General features: G+C 37.8%; 1 protein-coding gene across 2 annotated transcripts in view; it reads right to left on the bottom strand.

The window, feature by feature from the left end:
• LOC127448270 (RNA-binding motif, single-stranded-interacting protein 1-like) overlaps nucleotides 1–24,063 on the bottom strand; it is a 95,097-nt gene that overhangs the window by 48,142 nt on the left and 22,892 nt on the right. The window contains exons 1-2 of one of the 2 annotated variants that reach the window (XM_051710681.1): nucleotides 20,710–21,026; nucleotides 6,678–6,856 (exon numbers count right to left, since the gene is read on the bottom strand). In XM_051710681.1, the coding sequence (XP_051566641.1) occupies nucleotides 6,678–6,856; nucleotides 20,710–20,763 (233 nt within the window). In that variant the 5' untranslated portion in view covers nucleotides 20,764–21,026. Of the gene's footprint in view, nucleotides 1–6,677; nucleotides 6,857–20,709; nucleotides 21,027–24,063 lie in introns of those variants that run through there. The other variant, XM_051710680.1, reaches the window with a different exon arrangement.

Here is a 24,063-nt window from a genome sequence, read left to right as displayed (position 1 = left end):
TTAATCAACCAATATTAGCTATTCTGATAACTTTTCCCAAGTGGCCGATTAACAAAAGTGTCCAATCCAACCAGAGTCAGTTTCAAAATCTACCAAAAACCTTGCCAATGGAGAGAGTTTGTTTAGTGAATTTTGAGAAAATACTGTATAAAATAATGTAAATTTGGCAATTCCAAGCAATTCTTCTTATTTACCATCATTAAACTGCGTTTTGCAGTATACCGTATATCAACATTACATCGCCCATATCGGCAACTCTCCACTCTAGACATCTGTATCGATCATTAAACAACCCATATCAGTCAACTCCTACTCAGGACACAGTATAAACTGACGAATTCAAAGAACGCACAACCTTTAAAAATGTTCATTTCCCTGCACAGCCCTTGTTTGGCTTATTTCCAGCTAGACAGAGTTTCCTTCAGGACGCACCTATAAACTGCTCCAGTCTGGATATTAGCAAAGGTGAAAGAGTCTGAAAAGCATATCCTCTTATTTGCATGAAAATGCGACTTACAGTGCTTTCGATAAGTGGATTTTTGTGGCGAGTAAATCCCTCACAGGGACAAGCATTTTTATGTATTGTGCCATCACCATTAACATATAACGATGACGTCTTCGCTGTCGGTAACATCAGGGGGTGTAACATTAATGGGGTCAATGGAAGATTGTTAAATGTTATTCATTAATTTCTAAAAAAAGTGTAACGTTTACAGAACAAAGTTTAAATGGAACTGTTAAGCAGTTCAGGCTGAATGAATTGCAGAAATGCAATATTTTGCGTTAGGGGTTTAGAACAAACCTTAACCAGAATGTTTGACAAGTATCAAAATAGCGCTACACTGTTTTAGTGCATTAACTCATGCATTTAGTGCATTTCTTTCAAGAAAATCTGCAGCAACAGAAAGCAAACTGGATTGATTTCAATAATGGGCTGTTTTCACACCGTGCCGCATGGTGCCAGTTTCTAAGCTGCCAAAGTATACATATTCACCATGCATACCATGATGTGCAAATATCAGCTTTTGAATCTTTCTTTCCACCAAACACCTCCAGAGGTTCTGTATTTGAGATCTGTGATAACTAGGACTGAGCTATATATAAAATATTCACAATATATTAGCTAAGACTTTGCTGACAATATAAAATAAGCAACATTGTAAATATAGTGATGATATTAATGCACTTTTTATTTGGTCATAAAAGCTTTAGTGTGTAATTTCTGCGCCACTAAACAGAATTGCAAAAATAAATGTTTTCAAAACAGCTTTCTAAATACACTGCCCGTCTTGTGTTGATCAAACAAACAGATAGTCCCGCCCACAATTCATGCCACTGGCATTATGTCTCATAAGACGGGTCGCTCAAAACCACAGACAGTGTTTACAGTTTAAGAAAATTAACCTATGAATGACTTAATTATAGTTGTCTCTGCATGTTAAGCTGGGATAGGAGAAAGTATTTTACACAAATATGTTGCATACTTCAGCTATAAGTTTCCCAAAGACAGCATCATTAACACGTTTTGCAATTCCTCTTTGTCTCGCGACTTGCCGCGAATATGAGCGCGTAACAAAATTTTTAAAACATTTTAACTCTGATTCATTTGCATCAGTCAAAATGTTGTATCATTCACAATAAATATACAATTGGATGTCCTGATTCCAACGAGTAACGATATTATCGGTTGATATTAGCCTTTCACCGATATATCGGTATCACCGTATGTTTACCGATATGCGGCGATATGAAAACTTTTTTTCAGAACATATAATGCAGAAAACAATGCTTTAGAATTGGTGTCATAGCGTAGTTTGTCCAGCAGAGTGCGCTCCAAATCCATTGTTTACAGAGCTGTGCTGAAGGTGGTTCTGATGACGGTGCGGAGTTAAGCTGTGTTTCTTCATGGTAAGTTGCTAACTAGTTTGTGAAATACATACTGAAAAGTTAATAAACAATGACCCCATCATTTTCCCTTTTCAATATGACTAATATAATGTTAACCCTGTCCCTGACAACCATGTCACTCATGTCTGTTTTGCTGTTAGCCAGCTATAGTTTGTCAGTGTAGTCAGTAATGTAGCAGATTGAAAGATAAGCATCAGAGCGTCTTTTTGCAGCTCAGTAGACAACGGTGCAATGGTGGATTGTGTCTGTTGAGTGTTGATTTCACGCTATGTTATTACCTAGTTGGTGAGACACAATGCTGGAAAGTAAAATAAACAACGTCTGTCTTTTACTCTCCGTGACAGAGCTTATAGCTAACTAGCTAACCACATAGCTACTTTCATTGTTGTCAGCTGAGTGGAAGCTAATGTGTAAACGTATTCACCAAACTGTTCAGGATTCACAGTTTGGTACCCCCTTCAACCGAACAATTCCAGTCATTGCATTTATAAAATATAATATTTAAAAGTCTGGTTTTCCACCGTTGAATGTTTCCCCTGAACTTGTATAGCAGAATACGCTGTAACATGGCTGCTTATCTGTTTATCTTGACTCCGCAGTATTAATATAGTCAGCATTTGACTGGTACTAAAGTTTATTTAGCCATTTATTTTATTTTTATTTATTCTTTATTTTAATGGTCAGCATTTGAATGATACTAAACAGTACTGATGTTTGTTAACCTATTGTATTATTATTTATTATTTATTTTCTCAGTGTTCATTTTTAGAATTTGTTGACAATGTATAATAATAATGTCAAACATTCTTCGATAAAAATATTTGTTTAAGAAAGCAGCCTTCAGAGTACCTTTGCATAGTCATATCAGTGCAAAATCGGTGCACAATCCACATAGAAAAGGTCTGTTTTCATTCCAGCTCAAAAATTAAATATATCGGCCACCATATCGGTAATTGGTGAATTTTCCCTTTCTAAAATCGGTATCGGTCTCAAAAATCCCATATTGGTCGGACTCTACTCGCCAATACGATACCTGTTCTTTTTTTTCTGAATTCCATATCAACAGTTATTTCAGTTTTTTCTAAATAAATGCATTCTTTAAAACTTTAATCTGTAACACTACAATAACGTCCCATTTGTTAACATGAACATAAAATGAACAATACCTTTCCAGCATTTATTAATCTTAGTTTAATTTTAATTTCAACATACTAATCATTTTTTAAATCAAAAGTTGTATTTGTTAACATTAAGTTTCATGTAGCTCAATATGTGTTTGACAGCCAGTTTAATCTCATAAAATTTCACCGTGATAGTAATGCATCCTGTTCGATAATTTGTTGCATCACCTCTTAGATATATGAAAAATAAAACAGCAAAATATAACAAAATATATTCCATTTTATTCTTTTTTTAATTGTCTTAAAAATGCTTTAATTTTAGTCTGTCTGGGTATTTTGTAGATCCAATTGTGATATACGTGCCGGGTCGCTAAAGACCCGAGGTATGTAATAATGTTTGGCTAAACACTCATTTAAGGGTAAAATAAAACATGCCTTTGTTACAATATTCTAAACTAGACTTTTTATGCATTTTACTTCTTGCATTAAACAATTTGAATCTACTTTGGTGCAATGGATGTTTGAAAAAAACAAACAAAAAAAAAAACAAAACAATCACACATTTAAGCCATTTTAGAGCAAATAAATATAGAGCACCCAGCCCTAAGGTATCATTGCAGCCGTTGTCTTGCGCAATCTTGTTCTGTATGGACCAAAATTCTATTTGAGTCTTAAAGCTCAACATGCCCGTGCTATGACATCTATGCTCTGACCTCATATTGTTCCCAAAAGGTTACATCTGAAAGGTCAAAGGACAAATTGCTTTAGCCATCAGGATGAGATTAAGCTAAATACAGCGAAGGGTTAGACGATCACACCACTGACCCTGCAGTGAAGAGCCTGACACTAATCCAGAGCTTCAAACACAGAGATGAACTGTGCTGTACTGCAATGGCTCTCTAATTAAAGACACTGATTTAATTAATTTGATGACAAACTGTGAATATCACAAGTCAAAATGCTTGTGATTTAACATGCTATTTCCTGAAATCCAAATAAATGAAAGCTGATTTCTTGAAGCAGTATAAGGACATTAGCTTCCATACTGTCTGGTTGTACACTGATGCAAGATTTATTGATCATTTGTTATGAATAATGAAAGTACCTTTTATTTGCATTTAAGTGTTACATTCACTGGAATAACCAAAAATAGCCATTAACACATGGCTACACTATATATTCATGATTTGATTTTTTTAAATGAAAGTCTAGGCATAATAAACTATACTGTGGTACACTGTACCATCACCATGATATAAAATTATATACTCATAACGTAAAACAACATTTTGGTCATACCATCCACTTCAAAACCATTTTCTTCCTCAAACTGGATTTTACTGTTGCTAAATGGCATTATGGTCTGTCTGTCTGTCTCTGCACATTTTTCATTCTCAAGAGAGTCCTCCTCAGAGTGTCGATACTGTGATTCTTCTCTGAAATCATTTGAAACGACCCAATAGACTCAGAGTGCTACAGCATATGCCTCATCTTTTATTGATGGCATTCATCCCAGACCTCTTAGAGAAGAGAGTTAGCCTGCAGCCCTTAATACAGAGTCACCGCAATATGAGAATTAATTCAGCAATAAAGCAAGGCTCTGTGAGATTACTAAAATCATAAATTACCTAATGATGCTTTAGATTATCCAAAAATGTCCAACATCTTCCTCAAACATCCTGCATGAGCTCTGTTCCCAACTTGTTTTTTTAAGGCAGTATAATTTTACTGTGTGGGTGAATCTCACAAAATCATATCCAGGTCATATATCACACCAAAATTAAAGGAATGTTCCAGGTTCAATACAAGTTAAGATCAATCGACAGCATTTGTGGCATAATATAGATTACCATAAAAATTCATTTTGAATTTCTTTAAAAAAAAAAAAAAGCAAAAATCGAGGTTACAGTGAGGCGCTTACAATGGAAGTCAATGGGGCCAATATTTGGAGGGTTTAAAAAAAGGCAGAAATGTGAAGTTTCAAATTTTATAAAAGCACTTGCATTAATTCTTCTGTCAAAACTCATGTATTATTTGAGCTGTAAAGTTGTTTAAATTGTCGTTTTAGCGTTTGTTGACATGACGTTGTCATGGCAACAAAGTTATAAAATTGGCTATAACTTTACATAAAAGGTTAGTGATTTTATCATACTAAAATCATGTTTACACGCATATTTCTTATGTCTTACGCCGTTTAGTGGTGCATATTTGTATTTTAACGTTCAAAAATTGGCACCCATTCACTTCCATTGTAAGTGCCACAATGTAACCAAGATTTTATTTTATTTTTAAAGGAGGGGCAATTCAAAATAAATGTTTGTGATAATCAACATTATGCCAAAAATGCTGTCGATTGAGCTTAACTTGTATTGAAAATAGAATATTCCTTTAAAAGAACACACACACACACACACACACACACACACACACACACAAAATAAATATAAGAATTAAGCTAAATGTTCTTCTTAATTTGCATATCTGTACAGTATTTTAAATGTGACATTTTTGCAGTAAAAATACTGTAATTCAATTATTTTTTATTAAAATCAACGTACAGCAAATACTACCATAATGTACAGAAATAATCTGTTATAAAGTTAAGAAATGTCAGTTATGTTTAGAGATAATTAAAACAATTACATTTTGCAGAAATACTAAAATGTTCCAATTAAAATGATACATCAAGCCATAAAGTACAAAGAGAGATCAAAGCTAAAGTGTTAAAATATCTACTATGCAACTATAAGTCACCCATTTGCACACATTTTCTCAAAAAACGGTCAAAACTCTGTAAAATTAAAAATGTATTAAATTATGAATTATTTTGAGAGGCCCGTCCAGCCCTACACAACAATATTGACTCAACCAATGGCGTGGTTGAGGGCGGAGACTTTCTATTTGTTCATCAACACCAGACGGGGGTGTATTCATAAAGATATTTTAAAACCGTGTTTATTTTTGCAATTTCATTCATTGGCACAGAAATCACAGACTTCATTCCTCAAATTCAAATTCCTCAAGTTTAATCTTTCTGCTAGAAGATACAGTCCCTGACATGTAAACTCTTAATGCTCCCAGAAAATGCTTATTTAAAAAAAAAAAAAGAAAAGCTAAATATAATTTCTTATTTCTTTCTTTGTTTTTGCGTTCAAAATATGATCTGGACATGTTTTTGACTCTAATCGGACTCTATTTTTAAACTGACCAACATGCTAACCTCAGAGCCATTAAAGCACACACTGAAGCATTCATCAAACAATAACCACACATTGTATCTTAAAGAACAGATAATTGACTTTAACTATGTCGCTGTGAGCAACCACTGGAGTCTTGTTGATCCAGCGGGCTGTAATCGATCTTTTGCAGAGATATTGTGCTTAATGAGACATATCCAGACAACCCAGAGCGCTGAAGGCCACACTGTTCATCTTACGATCTACTATAGCAGAGCAAATAAAACTTTTTGGTACAACATGAGGGAGAATAAATAATGACAACATTTCTCATTTTGGGGGAAACTATCCCTTTAATTAATGAAGCGTGTGCACACAAACACAAGGCCCACTGATACTCTGAGGATGAGGGGGGTGAATCAATATCAAATCAATATTTCTCATAAATGATAAATGATAAAGTGGTACTCACGGCTGGCAGAGTTTGACCAGGTCATGGTCAGTGGTCGTCGGGGGCAACCCACGGATGTACAGGTTCGTTTTGCTGAGCTGATCCCAGCCGGCAGTGCTGCTGCTGCTGCTGTGATTGGTGCTGCTGTTGGTTCCAGGACTGGGCGGAGCCATCGGGTGGGAGGCGTGGCCAACAGGGGGCTGCCGGAAAATGAAACAAAACCAACTGCGGTCAGAGTGGAAAGACTTCAAACAAAACAGGCGAGTGAAAGGTAAACAGCGAGTTCTCTTTACAGCAGAGAGGAAATAGGCAAAGGAAGTGATAGGGAGAGTATCTTCACAAATGTATAGGACAGAAAAAGCATGACTAGTATGAAACATAATTCTAAATACACATAGCGTGTGTGTGTCTAATATATATCTCACTCTCTCTCTCTCTCTCTCTCTCTCTCTCTCTCTCTCTCTCTCTCTCTCACACACACACACGCACACACGCACGCACACGCGCACACGCGCACACGCACACACGCGCACACGCGCACACGCGCACACGCGCACACACACACACGCGCACACACACACACGCGCACACACACACACGCGCACACACACACACGCGCACACACACGCGCGGCCAAAAGATTGGAATAATATACAGATTTTGCTGTTTCGGAAGGAAATTGGTACTTTTATTCACCAAAGTGGCATTCAACTGATCACAAAGTACAGTCAGCACATTACTGATGTAAAAAACAGCACCATCACTATTTGAAAAAAGTCATTTTTTATCAAATCTAGACAGCAGCCATCACTCCAACACTTATCCTTGAGTAATCATGATAAAATGATCATTTGGTACTAGAAAATCACTTGCCATTATATCAAACACTGCTGAAAGCTATTTGGTTCATTAAATGAAGCTTAACATTGTCTTTGTGTGTGTTTTTGAGTAGCCACAGTATGCAATAGACTGGCATGTCTTAAGGTCAATATTAGATCAAAAATGGCAAAAAAGAAACAGCTTTCTCTAGAAACTCATCAGTCAATCATTGTTTTGAGGAATGAAGGCTATACAATGCTTGAAATCACCAAAAAACTGAAGATTTCATACAAAGGTGTACACTACAGTCTTCAAAGACAAAGGACAACTGGCTCTAACAAGGACAGAAAGAGATGTGGAAGACCAGATGTACAACTAAACAAGAGGATAAGTACATCAGAGTCTCTAGTTTGAGAAATAGACACCTCACATGTCCTCAGCTGACAGCTTCATTGAATTCTACCCGCTCAACACCAGTTTCATGTACAACAGTAAAGAGAAGACTCGGGTGCAGGCCTTATGGGAAGAATTGCAAAGAAAAAGCCACTTTTGAAACAGAAATAAAAAAGAAAAGATTAGAGTGGGCAAAGAAACACAGACATTGGACAACAGATAATTGGAAAAGTGTTATGGATCTTAACCCCATTGAGCTTTTGTGGGATCAGCTAGACTGTAAGGTGCGTGAGAAGTGCCCGACAAGACAGCCACATCTATGGCAAGTGCTACAGGAAGCGTGGGCAAACTGACAGCTAGAATGCCAAGGATCTGCAAAGCTGTCATTGCTGCACATGGAGGATTTTTTGATGAGAACTCTTTGAAGTAGTTTATAAAAATTCTAATTGTAATAGTAATTTTTCACGTTATTAATGTCCTGACTATACATTGTGATCAGTTGAATGACACTTTGGTGAATAAAAGTACCAATTTCTTTCCATAAGAGCAAAATCTGTACATTATTCCAAACTTTTGGCTGCCAGTGTATGTATGTGTATGTGTATATATATATATATATATATATACATACATATACACACACACACACACACACACGTTGTTCCAAACCTTTCTGCAGATAAACGATAGTTCCAAAAGGCAACTATCGGCAAAACCGATATATCGGTCTGCCTCAAATTGCTCTATTAAATATTTTGGCTAAATATGTTTTCACACATCTGCCGATAGTACTCTTAGCTCAGCTGAGCACATTTGACCATGTTTTTACCCAAAATCAGAGCAGAACATGTGAAAAAAAGTCAGCCAATTCTGTCTTGGCCAGCCTGTTTCACACATAGATTAATACTGTCCAAACGAGCTATTGGACAAATTAAGTCCAAATATTGGACATCTAGTCTAGTCTGCAAGTAAAAACACCAAGGGCCTGCTCTATCAATGAATTTGGTAGACCGATATCGGTGGTTTCAAAATGTCAAGCACAACAAGACAGGAATGTCGCAGCTCTGATAAATCTCGGTCCTGAAGGAAATGTGTGTACGGAGGACTCACATCCTGTGTGCATAGAATCTCATGAGCTCAAATGCTACACTGCTCTTGTTTGTCAGTATTAGGGAGGTGTCTACTGTGAAGATGTATATCTGGCAGCACAGTGATCCATATCTGCAGTGCAGAGTCTTGTGCTTCTGAAAGCTGCTGTCAGCATAAAGTGGGTCCACATGGGCCTGAAGCTCTGACCCAGGAGCACAGCTGACGGAGAGGATGCTTTCAGAATATAAAGGAAGTGAACGTGGTGCAGGAAGTTAAAGGATGAGCTATTTCTGTTGAAATCTAAACTCGTTAGAGCTTAACAACTCTGGTCAAGCTAGATATGTGAAGATGTGCAACAGACCCCAAATCTTGCAGTTTATCTCTAATATTCAGTGCAGGTGAAACGAGACTGATCTCATGAAAAAAATTTGACTGTGACGACACTTTTGCAAAATTATATTGCATGATTCCTTTCACACATAACTGCAGTTCTGAAGTGAAATGTCCACTGTGTGGTGCTAAAAGAGAGTAAAATGTTCTCCCAAACAGATGAGGTTCTATCGAGTTTTAAATCAATAAAACTGACCTCCCTACCCTCAACCTTAAACCTAACCGACAGTGTAATAAAAGCAAATAAGAGACAAAAACACAACCACGTCATTTTGTGCTGCTTCTATGACACTTTTTGGGGCATGTGCGTGGCACGTTGAATGCGTCTGTGTGGGCTTGTGGTCAAAAGAGTATCCTTTGAAAGGCTGAGCGCTTGAGCATGAGATGGAAAGGCACATGAACAAACAAAGTAATCCCTAGTATTAATTGACAGGTGCAATATTATAGACGAAAGTCAACCACACAATATACTCAAGGTCCTGTCAAGTATAAAGCAATATAATGACAAACTGACACATCTCAACATAAGACTGAAAACAAAGCAAAACCCAGAACTTTGGGTTGTTCTTTCAGTTATGAACACATAATTCATTCCAAACTGTATTCATCTACTGCTACCAGCATCAAATAGATTGGCCATAATGACCCATATGAAACATTCATTGAAAAACACCTTCATCTGAATATGAAGCCAATGGCAGAGAAATCTTTGGGAATGTTTGAAAAGGTTGAAGATCTGTGGAGGTCAACGCTTTGCTGGCTTCATTCTCTGTACTATCAAAGAGCTCTTGTGTGGTAAAGTGCTGTGGAGGTCTTCCTGCTCAAGTGCCCTCGCTGTTAAACTGCGATTACCCCTTGTGCTCTTTTGTGGACGCAACAAGGAGGAAGTGTTCGGAACCTCTGGTATGCAGCAGTGACACAGTTCACTGGATGCGCTCCAAAGAGTGGAAAACTGTCTGCCATCTATCCATTAAATACAAAAATTTTACTACTCCATTAAATTAACAGAGTTCATTGTTAAAATCTACTGTAATATATAAATGCAAAAGTTTTAGCATAAAAAAGTAAAAATGCTACATTAAAATTGGTTGGTATTTACCTTATGTATGGTGAAAATGTATATTTTATTTAACAAGACAATCCATGTAATGGTACAGTGAAACATTGCAACAATAATGACTGACCTTATAGTTAATGGTGAAAATTTGCAGTAGATTCTGTTTAGCAACAATACATGTACTTTTACAGTAAAATGTGAAAAAAAATACATAAATATTATAAGGTAAACTGTATGATTTACCTTTTCATTAATGGTGAAATGTATATATTTTGTTTAACAAGACAATATAATTACTTTTACAGTAAAATATTGTAAAAAATAATTTTTATAAAAAAGAATGATTGACCTTAAATTTAATGGTAAAAATGTACTGTATATTACAGTTGTGCTCAAAAGTTCGCATACCCTTGGAGAATTGGTAATATATGTACCATTTTTAAAGAAAACATGAGTGAGCAGGCAAAACACATTTCTTTTATTTCTTATGGGATTCATATTCAACTGTAGGTTATAACAGAATGGCACAATCATAAAACAAAACATGGCAACAAAGAAAAAAATGAAATGACCTCTGTTCAAAAGTCTGCATACCCTTAGTTCTTAATACTGTGTATTGCCCCCTTTAGCATCAATGACAGCGTGCAGTCTTTTGTAATAGTTGTCTATGAGGCCCCAAATTCCTGCAGGTGGTATAGCTGCCCATTCGTCTTGGCAAAATGCCTCCAGGTCATACAAAGTCTTTGGTCGTCTTGCATGAACCGCACGTTTGAGATCTCCCCAGAGTGGCTCGATGATATTAAGGTCAGGAGACTGTGATGGCCACTCCAGAACCTTCACCTTTTTCTGCTGTAACCACTGGAGGGTCAACTTGGCCTTGTGCTTAGGATCACTGTCGTGCTGGAAAGTCCAAGAGCGTCCCATGAGCAGCTTTCGTGCAGAAGAATGCAAATTGTCTGCCAGTATTTTCTGACAATATGCTGCATTCATCTTGCCATCAATTTTCAAAAGATTCCCCGTGCCTTTAGAGCTCACACACCCCAAAACATCAGTGAGTCACCACCATGCTTCACAGTGGGGATGGTATTCTTTTCACTATTTTTTTTTTTTTTTTTTTCTTCTTTTTATTTATCACACATTATACATTTGCACATATACAGTGAAATTCTTCTTTTTCACATATCCCAGCTAGGCTGGGGTCAGAGTGCAGGGTCAGCCATGATACGGCGCCCCTGGAGCAGATAGGGTCAAGGGCCTTGCTCAAGGGCCCAACAGTGGCATCTTGGCAGTGCTGGGGCTTGAACCCCCGACCTTCTGATCAGTAACCCAGAGCCTTAACCGCTGAGCCACCACTGCACCACTATAGGCCTTGTTGATCCCTCTCCAAACACAGTGCTTAGGGTTGTGACCATAAAGCTCTATTTTGGTCTTGTCACTCCAAATTACAGTGTGCCAGAAGCTGTGAGGTGTGTCAAGGTGCTTTTTTGTGGCATTGGTGCAGTAAAGGCTTCTTTCTGGCAACTCGACCATGCAGCTCATATTTGTTCAAGTATCGTCGTATTGTGCTCCTTGAAACAACCACACCGTCTTTTTCCAGAGCAGCCTGTATTTCTCCTGAGGTTACATGTGGGTTTTTCTTTGTATCCTGAACAATTCTTCTGGCAGTTGTGACTGAAATCTTTCTTGGTCTATCTGACCTTGGCTTGGTATCAAGAGATCCCCGAATTTTCCACTTCTTAATAAGTGATTGAACAGTACTGACTGGCATTTTCAAGGCTTTGGATATCTTTTTATATCCTTTTCCATCTTTATAAAGTTCCATTACCTTGTTACGCAGGTCTTTTGACAGTTCTTTTCTGCTCCCCATGGCTCAGTATCTAGCCTGCTCAGTGCATCCACGTGAGAGCTAACAAACTCATTGACTATTTATATACAGACACTAACTGCAATTAAAAAGCGACAGGTGTGGGAAATTAACCTTTAATTGACATTTAAACCTGTGTGTGTCACCTTGTGTGTCTGTAACAAGGCCAAACATTCAAGGGTATGTAAACTTTTGATCAGGGCCATTTGGGTGATTTCTGTTATCATTATGATTTAAAAAGGAGCCAAACAACTATGTGATAATAAATGGCTTCATATGATCACTATCCTTAAATAAAAGACAGTTTTGTTTTTGCATGATCAGTCATATTTTCAAAGTCAATGCCAAAATTTCACAATTTCTGCCAGGGTATGCAAACTTTTGAGCACAACTGTATGTTTACCAAGACAATACATGTACCTTTACGGTAAAATCTTGTTATTAATATATAAAGTGAAAAGTATGATTTTTGGGCTTTCATCACTGTGAGACCTATCACATTTTAGTGTATTTAATTGAAATATTTATGTTTCTTCTTACTTCTTACTTGATTCACACTTAATGGAATAGTTTACCCAAAAATGACAATTTACTCACCCTCGTGTCCTTCCAAACTCCCATTAATTTCCTTCTGGTGCTTTTTGGAGCTTTTCACTATAAATCCCAATCAACTTTCATTAGGCTATATGGAAAAGAGCTGTTCGGACATTCTGTCTAACATTTTGTGTTTCACAGTTTAAGCAAGAAAATAATTCTGGTTTGGAACAACATGAGAGTGAGTTAATGATGACCAAATTTTCATTCATGGATGAACTTTTCTTTAATTTCCGCAACAAAAATCAAAGACAGCTCTGAAAAGCCCAAGATTGTCAGGTGCTGAAAACCACGGATCTGAGCTCCTTGAAATCCAGTGGTGCTGAACAAAATATCATTTCATTAAAGGTCTAAACACAAAGAGATCATTTATGTGTCGGGACAGAGCCAATGTAATACTGAAATGGCTTGGCAACTCTTTGGGCGCTCTTTCTGCTACTGTTTAATGCAGCTGTATAAAGACAAGAGGGCATGAACGGACAAATAAGACTTGAGTTTAATAAGAGGGTTGGTTATTAAGAATGGAACACCCAAATTTTTTATGCTGTTATATTTGGTCTTTTTAAGGAGCCTGACTGACATGGCCACTATGAACTGTCATTGTATGGAAGAGCTGAATGCAGATTCTTCAAAACTGTGAATAATTGAAGACATGAGTATTAATTTTAGGTGAACCATTCCTTTAAATCACCAACAGTAACTGTAGTAATCTAGTAATCTATAACGACTGAAAGTGTAACAGTGACAGAGTGATAGAAGGGCCTGTTTCTATTATAGACGAAAAGAAAGATGTCATCCTGTAGAGTATGATGACTTGTCTTGTACTATCAGTCAAGTTTTCTGAGAGGATGCATTGGACATCAGCTCAGTCAGTCACGTTGTTGGTCAAAAGGGAAGTCCTTGAAGCGTGAATAGTTCAATAGTATCACGATTTGGCATTTCAAACTGCTGTTCATAAAAATGTACACCAAAAATTAAGTGCTTTTATAAAACTGTTCTGGGACAGTGATCACAGACATCTCTGTGAGATATCTGTTTTTTTCCCTTTTAAACATGCAATGACATTTATCATTCATTCAAGAATACTGTAGGGTCCAAAGGTCTGAGAGCACTAGTTAAAAAGCTATTTTACATTCTTTTCTGATATAGCAAACTTCTTCATTACACATTATTTATCAGTAGGGATGGGAATAAGGAATTTAACAATTTCTGTTTTGATTCCGATTCTTCTAAATGATTCTGATGCCTTAACAGTTCCATTAATGCTTCTTCCTTTTAAGGAAGAAATATCTGAATATAAGTAATGCAATTTTTAATGCATTTACTGCTCTCATTAAATAAAGGTTTGAAACAAACACAACATTTGATCACATACTTCATTCATTCATTCATAATTGTTTTTATATTTTTTTTGGGGGGTGCCCAATTCCCAATGCGCTCTAAATCCTCGTGGTCGCATAGTGATTCGCCTCAGTCCGGGTGGCGGAGGACGAATCCCAGTGTCTCAGACGCAGAGGCAAGTCAACCCGCGCATCTTATCACGTGGCTTGTTGAGCGCGTTGCCATGGAAACATAGCGTGTGTGGAGGCTTCACGCCATCCACTGCGGCAACCACGCTCAATTCACCATGCGCCCCACCGAGAACAAACCACATTATAGCGACCACGAGGAGGTTACCCCATGTGACACTACCCTCCCTAGCAACTGGGCCAATTTGGTTGCTTAGGAGACCTGGCTGGAGTCACTCAGCACGCCCTGGGATTCGAACTAGCGAACTCCAGGGGTGGTAGCCAGCGTGTTTTTACATTTTTATACAATTCCACTGATTACAACAAAACTCGTAATGTGTAGGCCTGTCTTTAACTGCATATTGTCATATGAACAACCAGACAGTTACCACACTGACAGATTTGAGTCACAGGAGTGTAATGATCGTGCTGTAGATTCAATAGAACCGACTCTAAAAGAGTCATTCATGTCTGCTGGCACACTGTGTTTCAAAAGAGTCATTTGTTTGGAAATTGGACTACACTGGTCACGCAGTAGGTTTCGTGCTGTGGATTCAAAAGAACCAATTTAAAAAGTGTCATTCATTTGGGAATCGGACTACACTGGTCACGCAGTAGGTATCATGCTGTAGATTCAAAAGAACCAATTTAAAAAGAGTCATTCATTTGGGAATCGGACTACACTGGTCACGCAGTAGGTTTTGTGCTGTGGATTCAAAAGAACCAATTTAAAAAGAGTCATTCATTTGGGAATCAGACTACACTGGTCACGCAGTAGGTATCATGCTGTAGATTCAAAAGAACTGAATCATAAGAGTCACTCGTTTGGGAATCGGACTACAATGGTCAAGCTGTAGGTTTCATGCTGTAGATTCAAGAGAACATATTTAAAAGAGTAATTCGTTCCGGAATCAGATTACACTGGTCATGCTTTAGTTTTCGGGAACCAGATTCAAGAGAACATATTTAAAAGAGTCATTTGTTCAGTAATCAGAATACACTGGTCCCGCTCTGTGTTTCTTGCTATAAATACAGTAGCAAGGCAGCCCTGCCACTGAACTGCGCTACAGAAAACACTGTCAAGAGTATTTTAACACAGTGTCCGGTCCAAAACACCAGAAAAAAAATGCACATTCAGGAACCCTTAACGGAACCGAAAGTCATGAAAATCATATGGTTGCAATATTTATTTTAATGGAAATTGTTCCTGTTCACGGTTCCCAACACTAATTATCGGCACAATTTGAGGCTAGCATATACTCCACATGTTTGAGCAAAACCTGATTATTTAATGTTATCCAGCATGATCTGAGAACGTTCCACAGAGCATTTTGTGAGCTTCAGTGAAAGAAAAGAAATCTAATCTTTTGTACAATGGAGGTTAACGTTTGGTCAACGTTACATTTGCATGCATTTGATCAGTGACCAAGAAATACTGTAGAATCTTTCACATAAAATTTTTTTTATCTTTGGTTTTAAATTTTTCAAACAATTATTTACAGACAGATTTTTCACTTTTAATTGACTATAAAACAATTCCAGTGGGTCAGAAGTTTACATACAATAAGTTAACTGTGCCTTTAAAGAGCTTGGAAAATTCCAGAAAATTATGTCAAGCCTTTAGACAATTAGCCAATTAGCTTCTGTTTGGAGGTGTACTGAATTGGAGGTGTACCTGTGGATGTATTTTAAGGCCTACCTTCAAAAAAAAAGTGCCTCTTTGCTTGACATCATGGAAAATTCAAAAGAAATCAGCCAAGACCTCTGAAAAAAAATTGTGGACCTCCACAAGTCTGTTTCATCATTGGGAGCAATTTCCAAATGCCTGAAGGTACCACATTCATCTGTACAAACAATAGTACGCAAGTATAAACATCATGGGACCAAGCAGCCATCATACCGCTTAGGAAGGAGACACATTCTATCTCCTAGAGATGAACATAGTTTGGTGCAAAAAGTAACAAATCAATCCCAGAACAACAGCAAAGGACTTTGTGAAGATGCTGGAGGAAATAGGTAGACAAGTATCTATATCCACAGTAAAATGAGTCCTATATTGACATAACCTGAAAGGCTGCTCAGCAAGGAAGAAGCCACTGCTCCAAAACCACCATAAAAAAGCCAGACTACAGTTTGCAAGTACACATGGGGACAAAGATCTTACTTTTTGGTGAAATGTCCTCTGGTCTGATGAAACAAAAATTGAACTGTTTGGCCATAATGACCATCGTTATGTTTGGAGGAGAAAGGGTGAGGCTTGCAAGCCGAAGATCACCATCCCAACCGTGAAGCATGGGGGTAGCAGCATCATGTTGTGGGGGTGCTTTGCTGCAGGACGGACTGGTACACTTCACAAAATAGATGGCATCATGAGGAAGGAAAATTATGTGGATATATTGAAGCAACATCTCAAGACATCGGTCAAGATGTTAAAGCTCGGTCGTAAATGGGTCTTCCAAATGGACAATGACCCCAAGCATATCTCCAAAGTTGTGTCAAAATGGATTAAGGACAACAAAGTCAAGGTATTGGAGCGGCCATCACAAAGACCTGACCTCAATCCAATTTGTGGGCAGAACTGAAAAAGTGTGTGCGAGCAAGGAGGCCTACAAACCTGACTCAGTTACACCAGTTCTGTCTGGAGGAATGGGCCAAAATTCCAGCAACTTATTGTGAGAAGCTTGTGGAAGGATACCCAAAATGTTTTACCCAAGTTAAACAATTTAAAGGCAATGCTACCAAATACTAACAAAGTGTATGTAAACTTCTGACCCACTGGGAATGTGATGAAAGAAATAAAAGCTGAAATAAATCATTCTCACTACTATTATTCTGACATTTCACATTCTTAAAAGTAGTGATCCTAACTGAGACAGGGAATGTCGATTAAATGTCAGGAATTGTGAAAAAACAGAGTTTAAATGTATTTGGCTAAGGTGTATGTAAACTTCTGACTTCAACTGTATATACAGTATATACATATATACATATATATATATATATATATATTATATATTTGGTCTGCATAACAGCATACATGGTCCAAGAAAACAGGGAGTCTATTTGTCATGCCATGACTTCATCTGTTTTCAGGACAAACCTCTCAAAAACAAAACAAAACATCTCATCTGACCATTGCATCACAGAACAGCCTTCCAAACAGGAAATGTGGCATTAAGTGGGCCTACAAGTGGACAAAGAACATCTTTGAGGAAAAGAACCCAGCGTTTCCCCTGTAAGGTCCTCTTCCCTGACGAAAAGCCACACATTCCCAGTGGAACTGGCTTTTCTTAGGAACTCAAAGCCTGTTTGTATCACACATCTGTTAGACTATTCAGCTCGGCAGGGAGAGTCTGGCGTCTTATCAGAGCACCACAGACTCAGTCAGCCCATCATATCCGTGCTGGAAATATGCTGAACTTCCAGTAACCGCCCTCACCCTACTCAGCGTGCTCTGCGGCTAAACTGGGCTATGAATATATGCATAATCCTCTTGAGTGACCCCCACCCCTTTCCTTTTATATCAAGCAGTCAATCTGTAATCGAGCTGCTGATAAATCAAATTTCATTATTAGAAGATGCACGTAAAAGCATGCATTTCACAACACGCAAATCATCAAGGCTTCCGCTGATTGAAAAAACAACACTAATTCCATCGTAATTCACTGACATGACCAGGTCACCTGGTAACATCTGACCTCAGAGTTAGCTACCTGTAACAGGGCACACCTCACAAGAAAGGTCACATTTCATCCTAAAATCAGAGGGAAGGTACGAAGAAATTACATTTTGCATTAAGAAAAGTGATTCTAATTTTGGACCATGAAATGGAGACATTACTTTCATGACGAATGAACATATTTCTCCCCAAATTCTTACCTGTAAAAAGGGTGAATGTCACAAAAACATGTCCAGGTCATATTTTACTCCACACTGAAAACACTAATGCTGCCATTACAGCAAATATTCAAGTTGTCTTCATTAAACACTACTTGAATTGTCAAGTTTTGGGCTCATAATTAAGTCCGTTGAACTTATTTTTCTTTAAAATCCACAGACGTAAGATTTTAAGTGTTATTAAAACTGTTGAGAACAAAATTGACACTATGGGGAATACCCACAGTGCACTGCACTTTATTTATGTTTCCTTGGTCAAAAGGAACTTATGGGGGCATTTAAATAGTTATTTAAATAGTTGTTATTAAGAGTTCATAGAGCTCTTAGCGCTTTTGTAGTATAATTTATGTTGATTTATTGCAAATAGTTGTTTCGTGTGATGACACCGGGTTATCTTTGGTTAAGTTAAACCCAGTTAGCACTCTCAGTTCTCCTTGTGCATGAGTGCATATAAAATATGCATTTCAGTGTATAAATAAGTTTATTTGACGATTGACATCAATCATTCTTCATTTTTTAAGCTGTGTTATTGTATGAACTAAATTTGAGTTCATTCAATAAAACTTATTAAGTTGAAACAACAACAACATTTAAATAGCAAATCTGAGTTGTCTACTTGCATCTAGTTACCTTAACGTCAATAGTTATGTTCATACTTTATGAACACCAACTTAATTACACAAGTTTTGGAGACGCCATTCCTCAATTCAAATGAGGGAATGAGTTTAACCAATTAATTGAGTAGAGTCAAATTATTAGGGTTTCCAGTGCAAAATCAGAAGAAAATTATTTTTGGATCATTAAGTTTGTTTTGCATTGTGACCATGGCGGGGTATTGGGGGGCACATTGCCTCCTCAGATTGTCCTTGTGCCCCCCCACCCCAAAAAAACTTCTGACACCCCTCTCCCGCTCCAATGAAGAGACAACCACTTGCCCACCCTAAAGATTAAAATACACTCCCAAAAATCGCATCTTAGTACCAGCCGTGATTGTGACATTATTTTTGCCCGATTAAGCACTTTTCCCCAAAATTCTCACCTGCAAAAGAGTCACGAAAACATGTCCAGGACACATTTTACTCCATATAAATAGAGCTAAGGAATTATGCTTCGTTAAAAAAAAACTTTCATTTTTAATTTAATTTTTTGCATTATGTGACATTATTCTCATGACGAATAAGCACATTTTCCCAAATTTCTCTCCTGTAAAAGTGTGAATATCACAGAAGCATGTCCAGGTCACATTTCACCCCAAAACCAGAACGGAAGAGCTAAGGGAATTATGTTTTGCATCAAAAAAAAAAAAATAATAAAATAATAATAATTCTATTTTTTTTATTATTTAATTGAATTATTTTGCATTGTGTGACCCTATTTTCATCACGAATAAGCAGATTTCCCCCACAAATCCTCACCTTTAAAAGGGTGAAAGTCACAAAAACATGTCCAGGTCACATTTCACCCCAAAATCAAAATGACAGAACTAAGAAACTATACTGTGCAGAAGTAAATGAAGGCTCTTTTTAGAGCCATAGTTTTCAAGACATTTACTTTCATGACAACTAAGCATATCTCTCACTGCCATAATGCAACCAGATGTGTTACTTTTCAGTTTTTGTCATTCACATTCATCTAAATGATGATTCTCATTACTGTAAATTACTTTTTACTGTATAACATTAAAATGACTGTAATACTTATTTTTATTTTAACTGAAATCAAAGGCTACAACAAAGACTACCATGGAGTACAAATACTTTGCAATTTCAATATAATGAACATTACAGTAATGATAATGTGTTTTTCCCATTATGCACGTGAAATACATGTATGTACGCAATGAGATTAGAGACCAGTTTAATGAAAAGTGTAATCTGAGAGCACACAGGATGCATTAATTCAGCACTGTGACTTTTGACCATTACAGGTTGGGTTTAGTGGATTAACTGCACAGCAGGAAGGGCTATGGATGAATATTCCCATCGGAAGAAAATGTTGTGACGCGCATGAGACACGTAAAAACTTGATCAAATACAGGCCTATTTATAAACCGGTGGGACGGGTTTGATTAGGAGGGGGTGGAAGAAGTGTGATAAAATTGTGAATGAGAGCGAGCGCTTTAACACACCAGAATTAAACGCTAACGTAACAAAACACGTAAGAAATGACAGCTTTTATGTATTCATTAGTTTCATGGGGTTCTTTAAAGGACACTAGTAGTAGTCTTTCATCTGTCAATCATCGCAAGTCCTCCCCAGAACGTTCCATTCACATGTTACATTGTTACTGTTATTCTAAAAGTGCGAAAACGCCATAACAGTTTCCGCAAACAACTAATTTACGCGAATAATCTTGAAATACGACTTTAAACCCACACTTCCACACTTTCAACAACAAACAACAATGAAGGCCACAGTTAAAGTGAAATGTATACATGTGTACCTGTTTACGATTATGCGATGTCCTCACTGGGTTGCCAGAATTCGCAAAAATCATCGTCAACTAGCGAATCTTCGCCGACGGACGAAACAATTTCTTCCAAATGTTTCAGTCTTGTTGTGCGTGCTACTATCCGAGAGATTAAAGGGTAAAGTTGTGTATTTGGCTCTATCAAACATAGAGACCGAGCTGCGATGTCATATAGTCCCGCTTTGTCGACGGGGAACCAAAATATATGTTGCGGAAGTATGAACAGCATGTATCCCACAGAACTCTCGCTGTACTCGGTGTGCCAAGCCCGTCTGCTCCACACAGTTCATTGATCTGCGGCGACTCCTCCACTCAACAACACCTCCCACTATAGAAGCAACCATTGCACTCTCTTCATAGGGGGGATTTGCACACAACTAACACTTTAACACACACACACAAAAAGCCTTTTTGGAGGTATATTACAGCTCATTTGCATTTTGTGGACCTGTTTATACATATATGTGCAATTTGCCAATTTTAAAGCGTTACAGTTTATCGAAGAATATTATGTTATATTTCACTGGCCCCCTTTGGCTGGCATTGGTTGACTTTGGCTTGCATACTTCACATTCTTGAGTTAGGCCATCAGCTTTTGTGGTTTTACAATTTGTTATTTGCTATATGGACTGATTTTACTGTGTTTGAAAGGAGAAGACAAATGAACTGTAACTAAGATAACAATAATAATAATAATGATAATAATAAAAGAATCTATACCAATGGTCAATTGCTCTTGACAATAAGTTAACATAAGGGTCACATACATACATACATACATATATACACACACACACACACACACACACACACACACACACAGATATATATATATATATATATATATATATATATATATATATATATATATATATACACTGATAAGCCACAACATTAAAACCACTGACAGGTGAAGTGAATAACATTGATTATATCAATACAATGGCACCTGTCAAGGGGTGGGACATATTAGGCAGCAAGTGAACAGTCAGTTCTTGAATTTCATGTGTTAAAAACAGGAAAATTGGGCAGGCGTAAAGATCTGAGCGACTTTGACAAGGGCCAAAATGTGATGGTTTAGACGTCTGGGTCAGAGCATCTCCAAAACGGCAGGTCTTGTTGGGTGTTCCCGGTAAGCAGTGGTTAGTACCTACCAAAAGTGGTCCAAAGAAGGACAACCGGTGAACCTGCAACAGGGTCATGGGCGCCCAAGGCTCACTGATGCAAGTGGGGATCGAAGGCTAGCCCGTCCAGTCCGATCCCACAGAAGAGCTACTGTAGCACAAATTGCTGAAAAATTTTATGCTGGCCATGATAGAAAGGTGTCAGAACACACAGTGCATCGCAGTTCGCTGAATATGGGGATGCGTAGCCACAGATTGGTCAGAGTGCCCATGCTAACCCCTGTCCACCGCCGAAAGCACCTACAATGGGCATGTGAGCGTCAGAACTGGACCATGGAGCAATGAAAGAAGGTGGCCTGGTCTGATGAATCACATTTTCTTTTAGATCATGTGGACAGCTGTGTGCGTGTGCTTCGTTTACCTGGGGAAGAGATGGCAGCAGAATGCACCATGGGAAAAAGGCAGGTCGGCGGAGGCAGTGTGATGCTCTGGGCAATGTTCTGCTGGGAAACCTTGGGTCCTGGCATTCATGTGGATGTTACTTTGACACATACCACCTACCTAAAGATTGTTGCAGACCACATACAACCCTTCATGGTAACGGTATTCCCTGATGGCAGTGGCCTCTTTCAGCAGGATAATCTTCCCTTGGATCTTGGACCAACAAGTCCAATCCATGGAGGCCCCACCTCACAACTTACAGAATTTAAAGGAACTGCTGCTAATGTCTTGGTACCAGATACCACAGGACACCTTCAGAGGTCTTGTCGAGTCCATGCCTTGATGGGTCAGAGCTGTTTTGGCAGCACAAGGGTGACCTACATGATATTAGGCAGGTGGTTTTAATGTTGTAGATGATCGGTATGTATATATATATATATATATATATATATATATATATATATATATATATATATATATATATATATATCATATATATACAGCTCTAGAAAAAATTAAGAGACCACTGCAATCTGCCCAATTCCAGCCTTGCTGATGCACCCCCAGATCATCACCAATCCTTCACCTGGTCTTCTAATGGTTAGATGGAGACCTCGGAGGACTTCAAGCCACAGTGTCTCGTACCCACTGTGAAATTTGGTGGAGGATTGGTGATGATCTGGGGGTGCTTCAGCAAGGCTGGAATTGGGCAGATTCGTCTTTGAGAAGGACACATGAATCAAGCACATACAAGATTATCCTGGAAGAAAACTTGCTTCCTCCTGCTCTGACAATGTTCCCCAACTCTGAGGATTGGTTTTTCCAGCAGGACAATGCTCCATGCCACACAGCCAGGTCAATCAAGGTGTGGATGGAAGACAACCGGATCAAGACTCTGTCATGGCCAGCCCAATCTCCAGACTTGAACCCCATTGAAATCCTCTGGAATGTGATCAAGAGGAAGATGGATGGCCACAAACCATCAAACAAAGCCAAGCTGCTTGAAAAAGAGTGGCATAAAGTCACCCAACATCAATGTGAAAGACTGGTAGAGAGCATGCCAAGACGCATGAAAGCTGTGATTGAAAATCAGGGTTATTCCACCAAATATTGATTTCTGAACTCTAAGTTAAAACATTAATATTGTGTTGATTAAAAATGAATATGAACTTGTTTTCTTTGCATTATTCGAGGTCTGAAAACACTGCATCTTTTTTGTTATATCTCAGTTGTCATTTTCTGCAAATAAATGCTCTAAATGACAATATTTGTATTTGGAATTTGGGAGAAATGTTGTCAGTACTTTATAGAATAAAACAAAAATGTTCATTTTACTCAAACACATACCTATAAATAGTAAATTCAGTGAAACTGATAATTTTGCAGTGGTCTCTTAATTTTTTTCCAGAGCTAAATATATATATTTTTACTTTATTATCTGTGTCTTGTTGTTTTTCTCTGTGCACGGGAAGCTTCTGTCACCAAGACAAATTCCTTTGTGTATAAGCATACTTGGCAATAAAACTTCTTCTTCTTCTTAAAACGTCTGTGTAGAGCTAATGTAAGTGGAAGATCTTTGATTGCAATTGGGGTGAAAACCTGTCCAGGTCACATTTCAAGGCAAAAAGCAAAAGGGAAAATGTGTATATAAATAAACAAATATACATATTATATTGCACCAAAAAAGAAAAAAACGGAAGTTTATTTTTACTAACCATAAAATGTTTTTTTTTTTTTTTTTTTTGCATTGCGACATTATTTT

This window comes from Myxocyprinus asiaticus, chromosome 11 (assembly GCF_019703515.2).
Source record: "Myxocyprinus asiaticus isolate MX2 ecotype Aquarium Trade chromosome 11, UBuf_Myxa_2, whole genome shotgun sequence".
Taxonomy (NCBI): domain Eukaryota; kingdom Metazoa; phylum Chordata; class Actinopteri; order Cypriniformes; family Catostomidae; genus Myxocyprinus; species Myxocyprinus asiaticus.
Note: the sequence above shows the minus strand (reverse complement) of the source record. Positions and strands in the feature narration are given on the sequence as shown.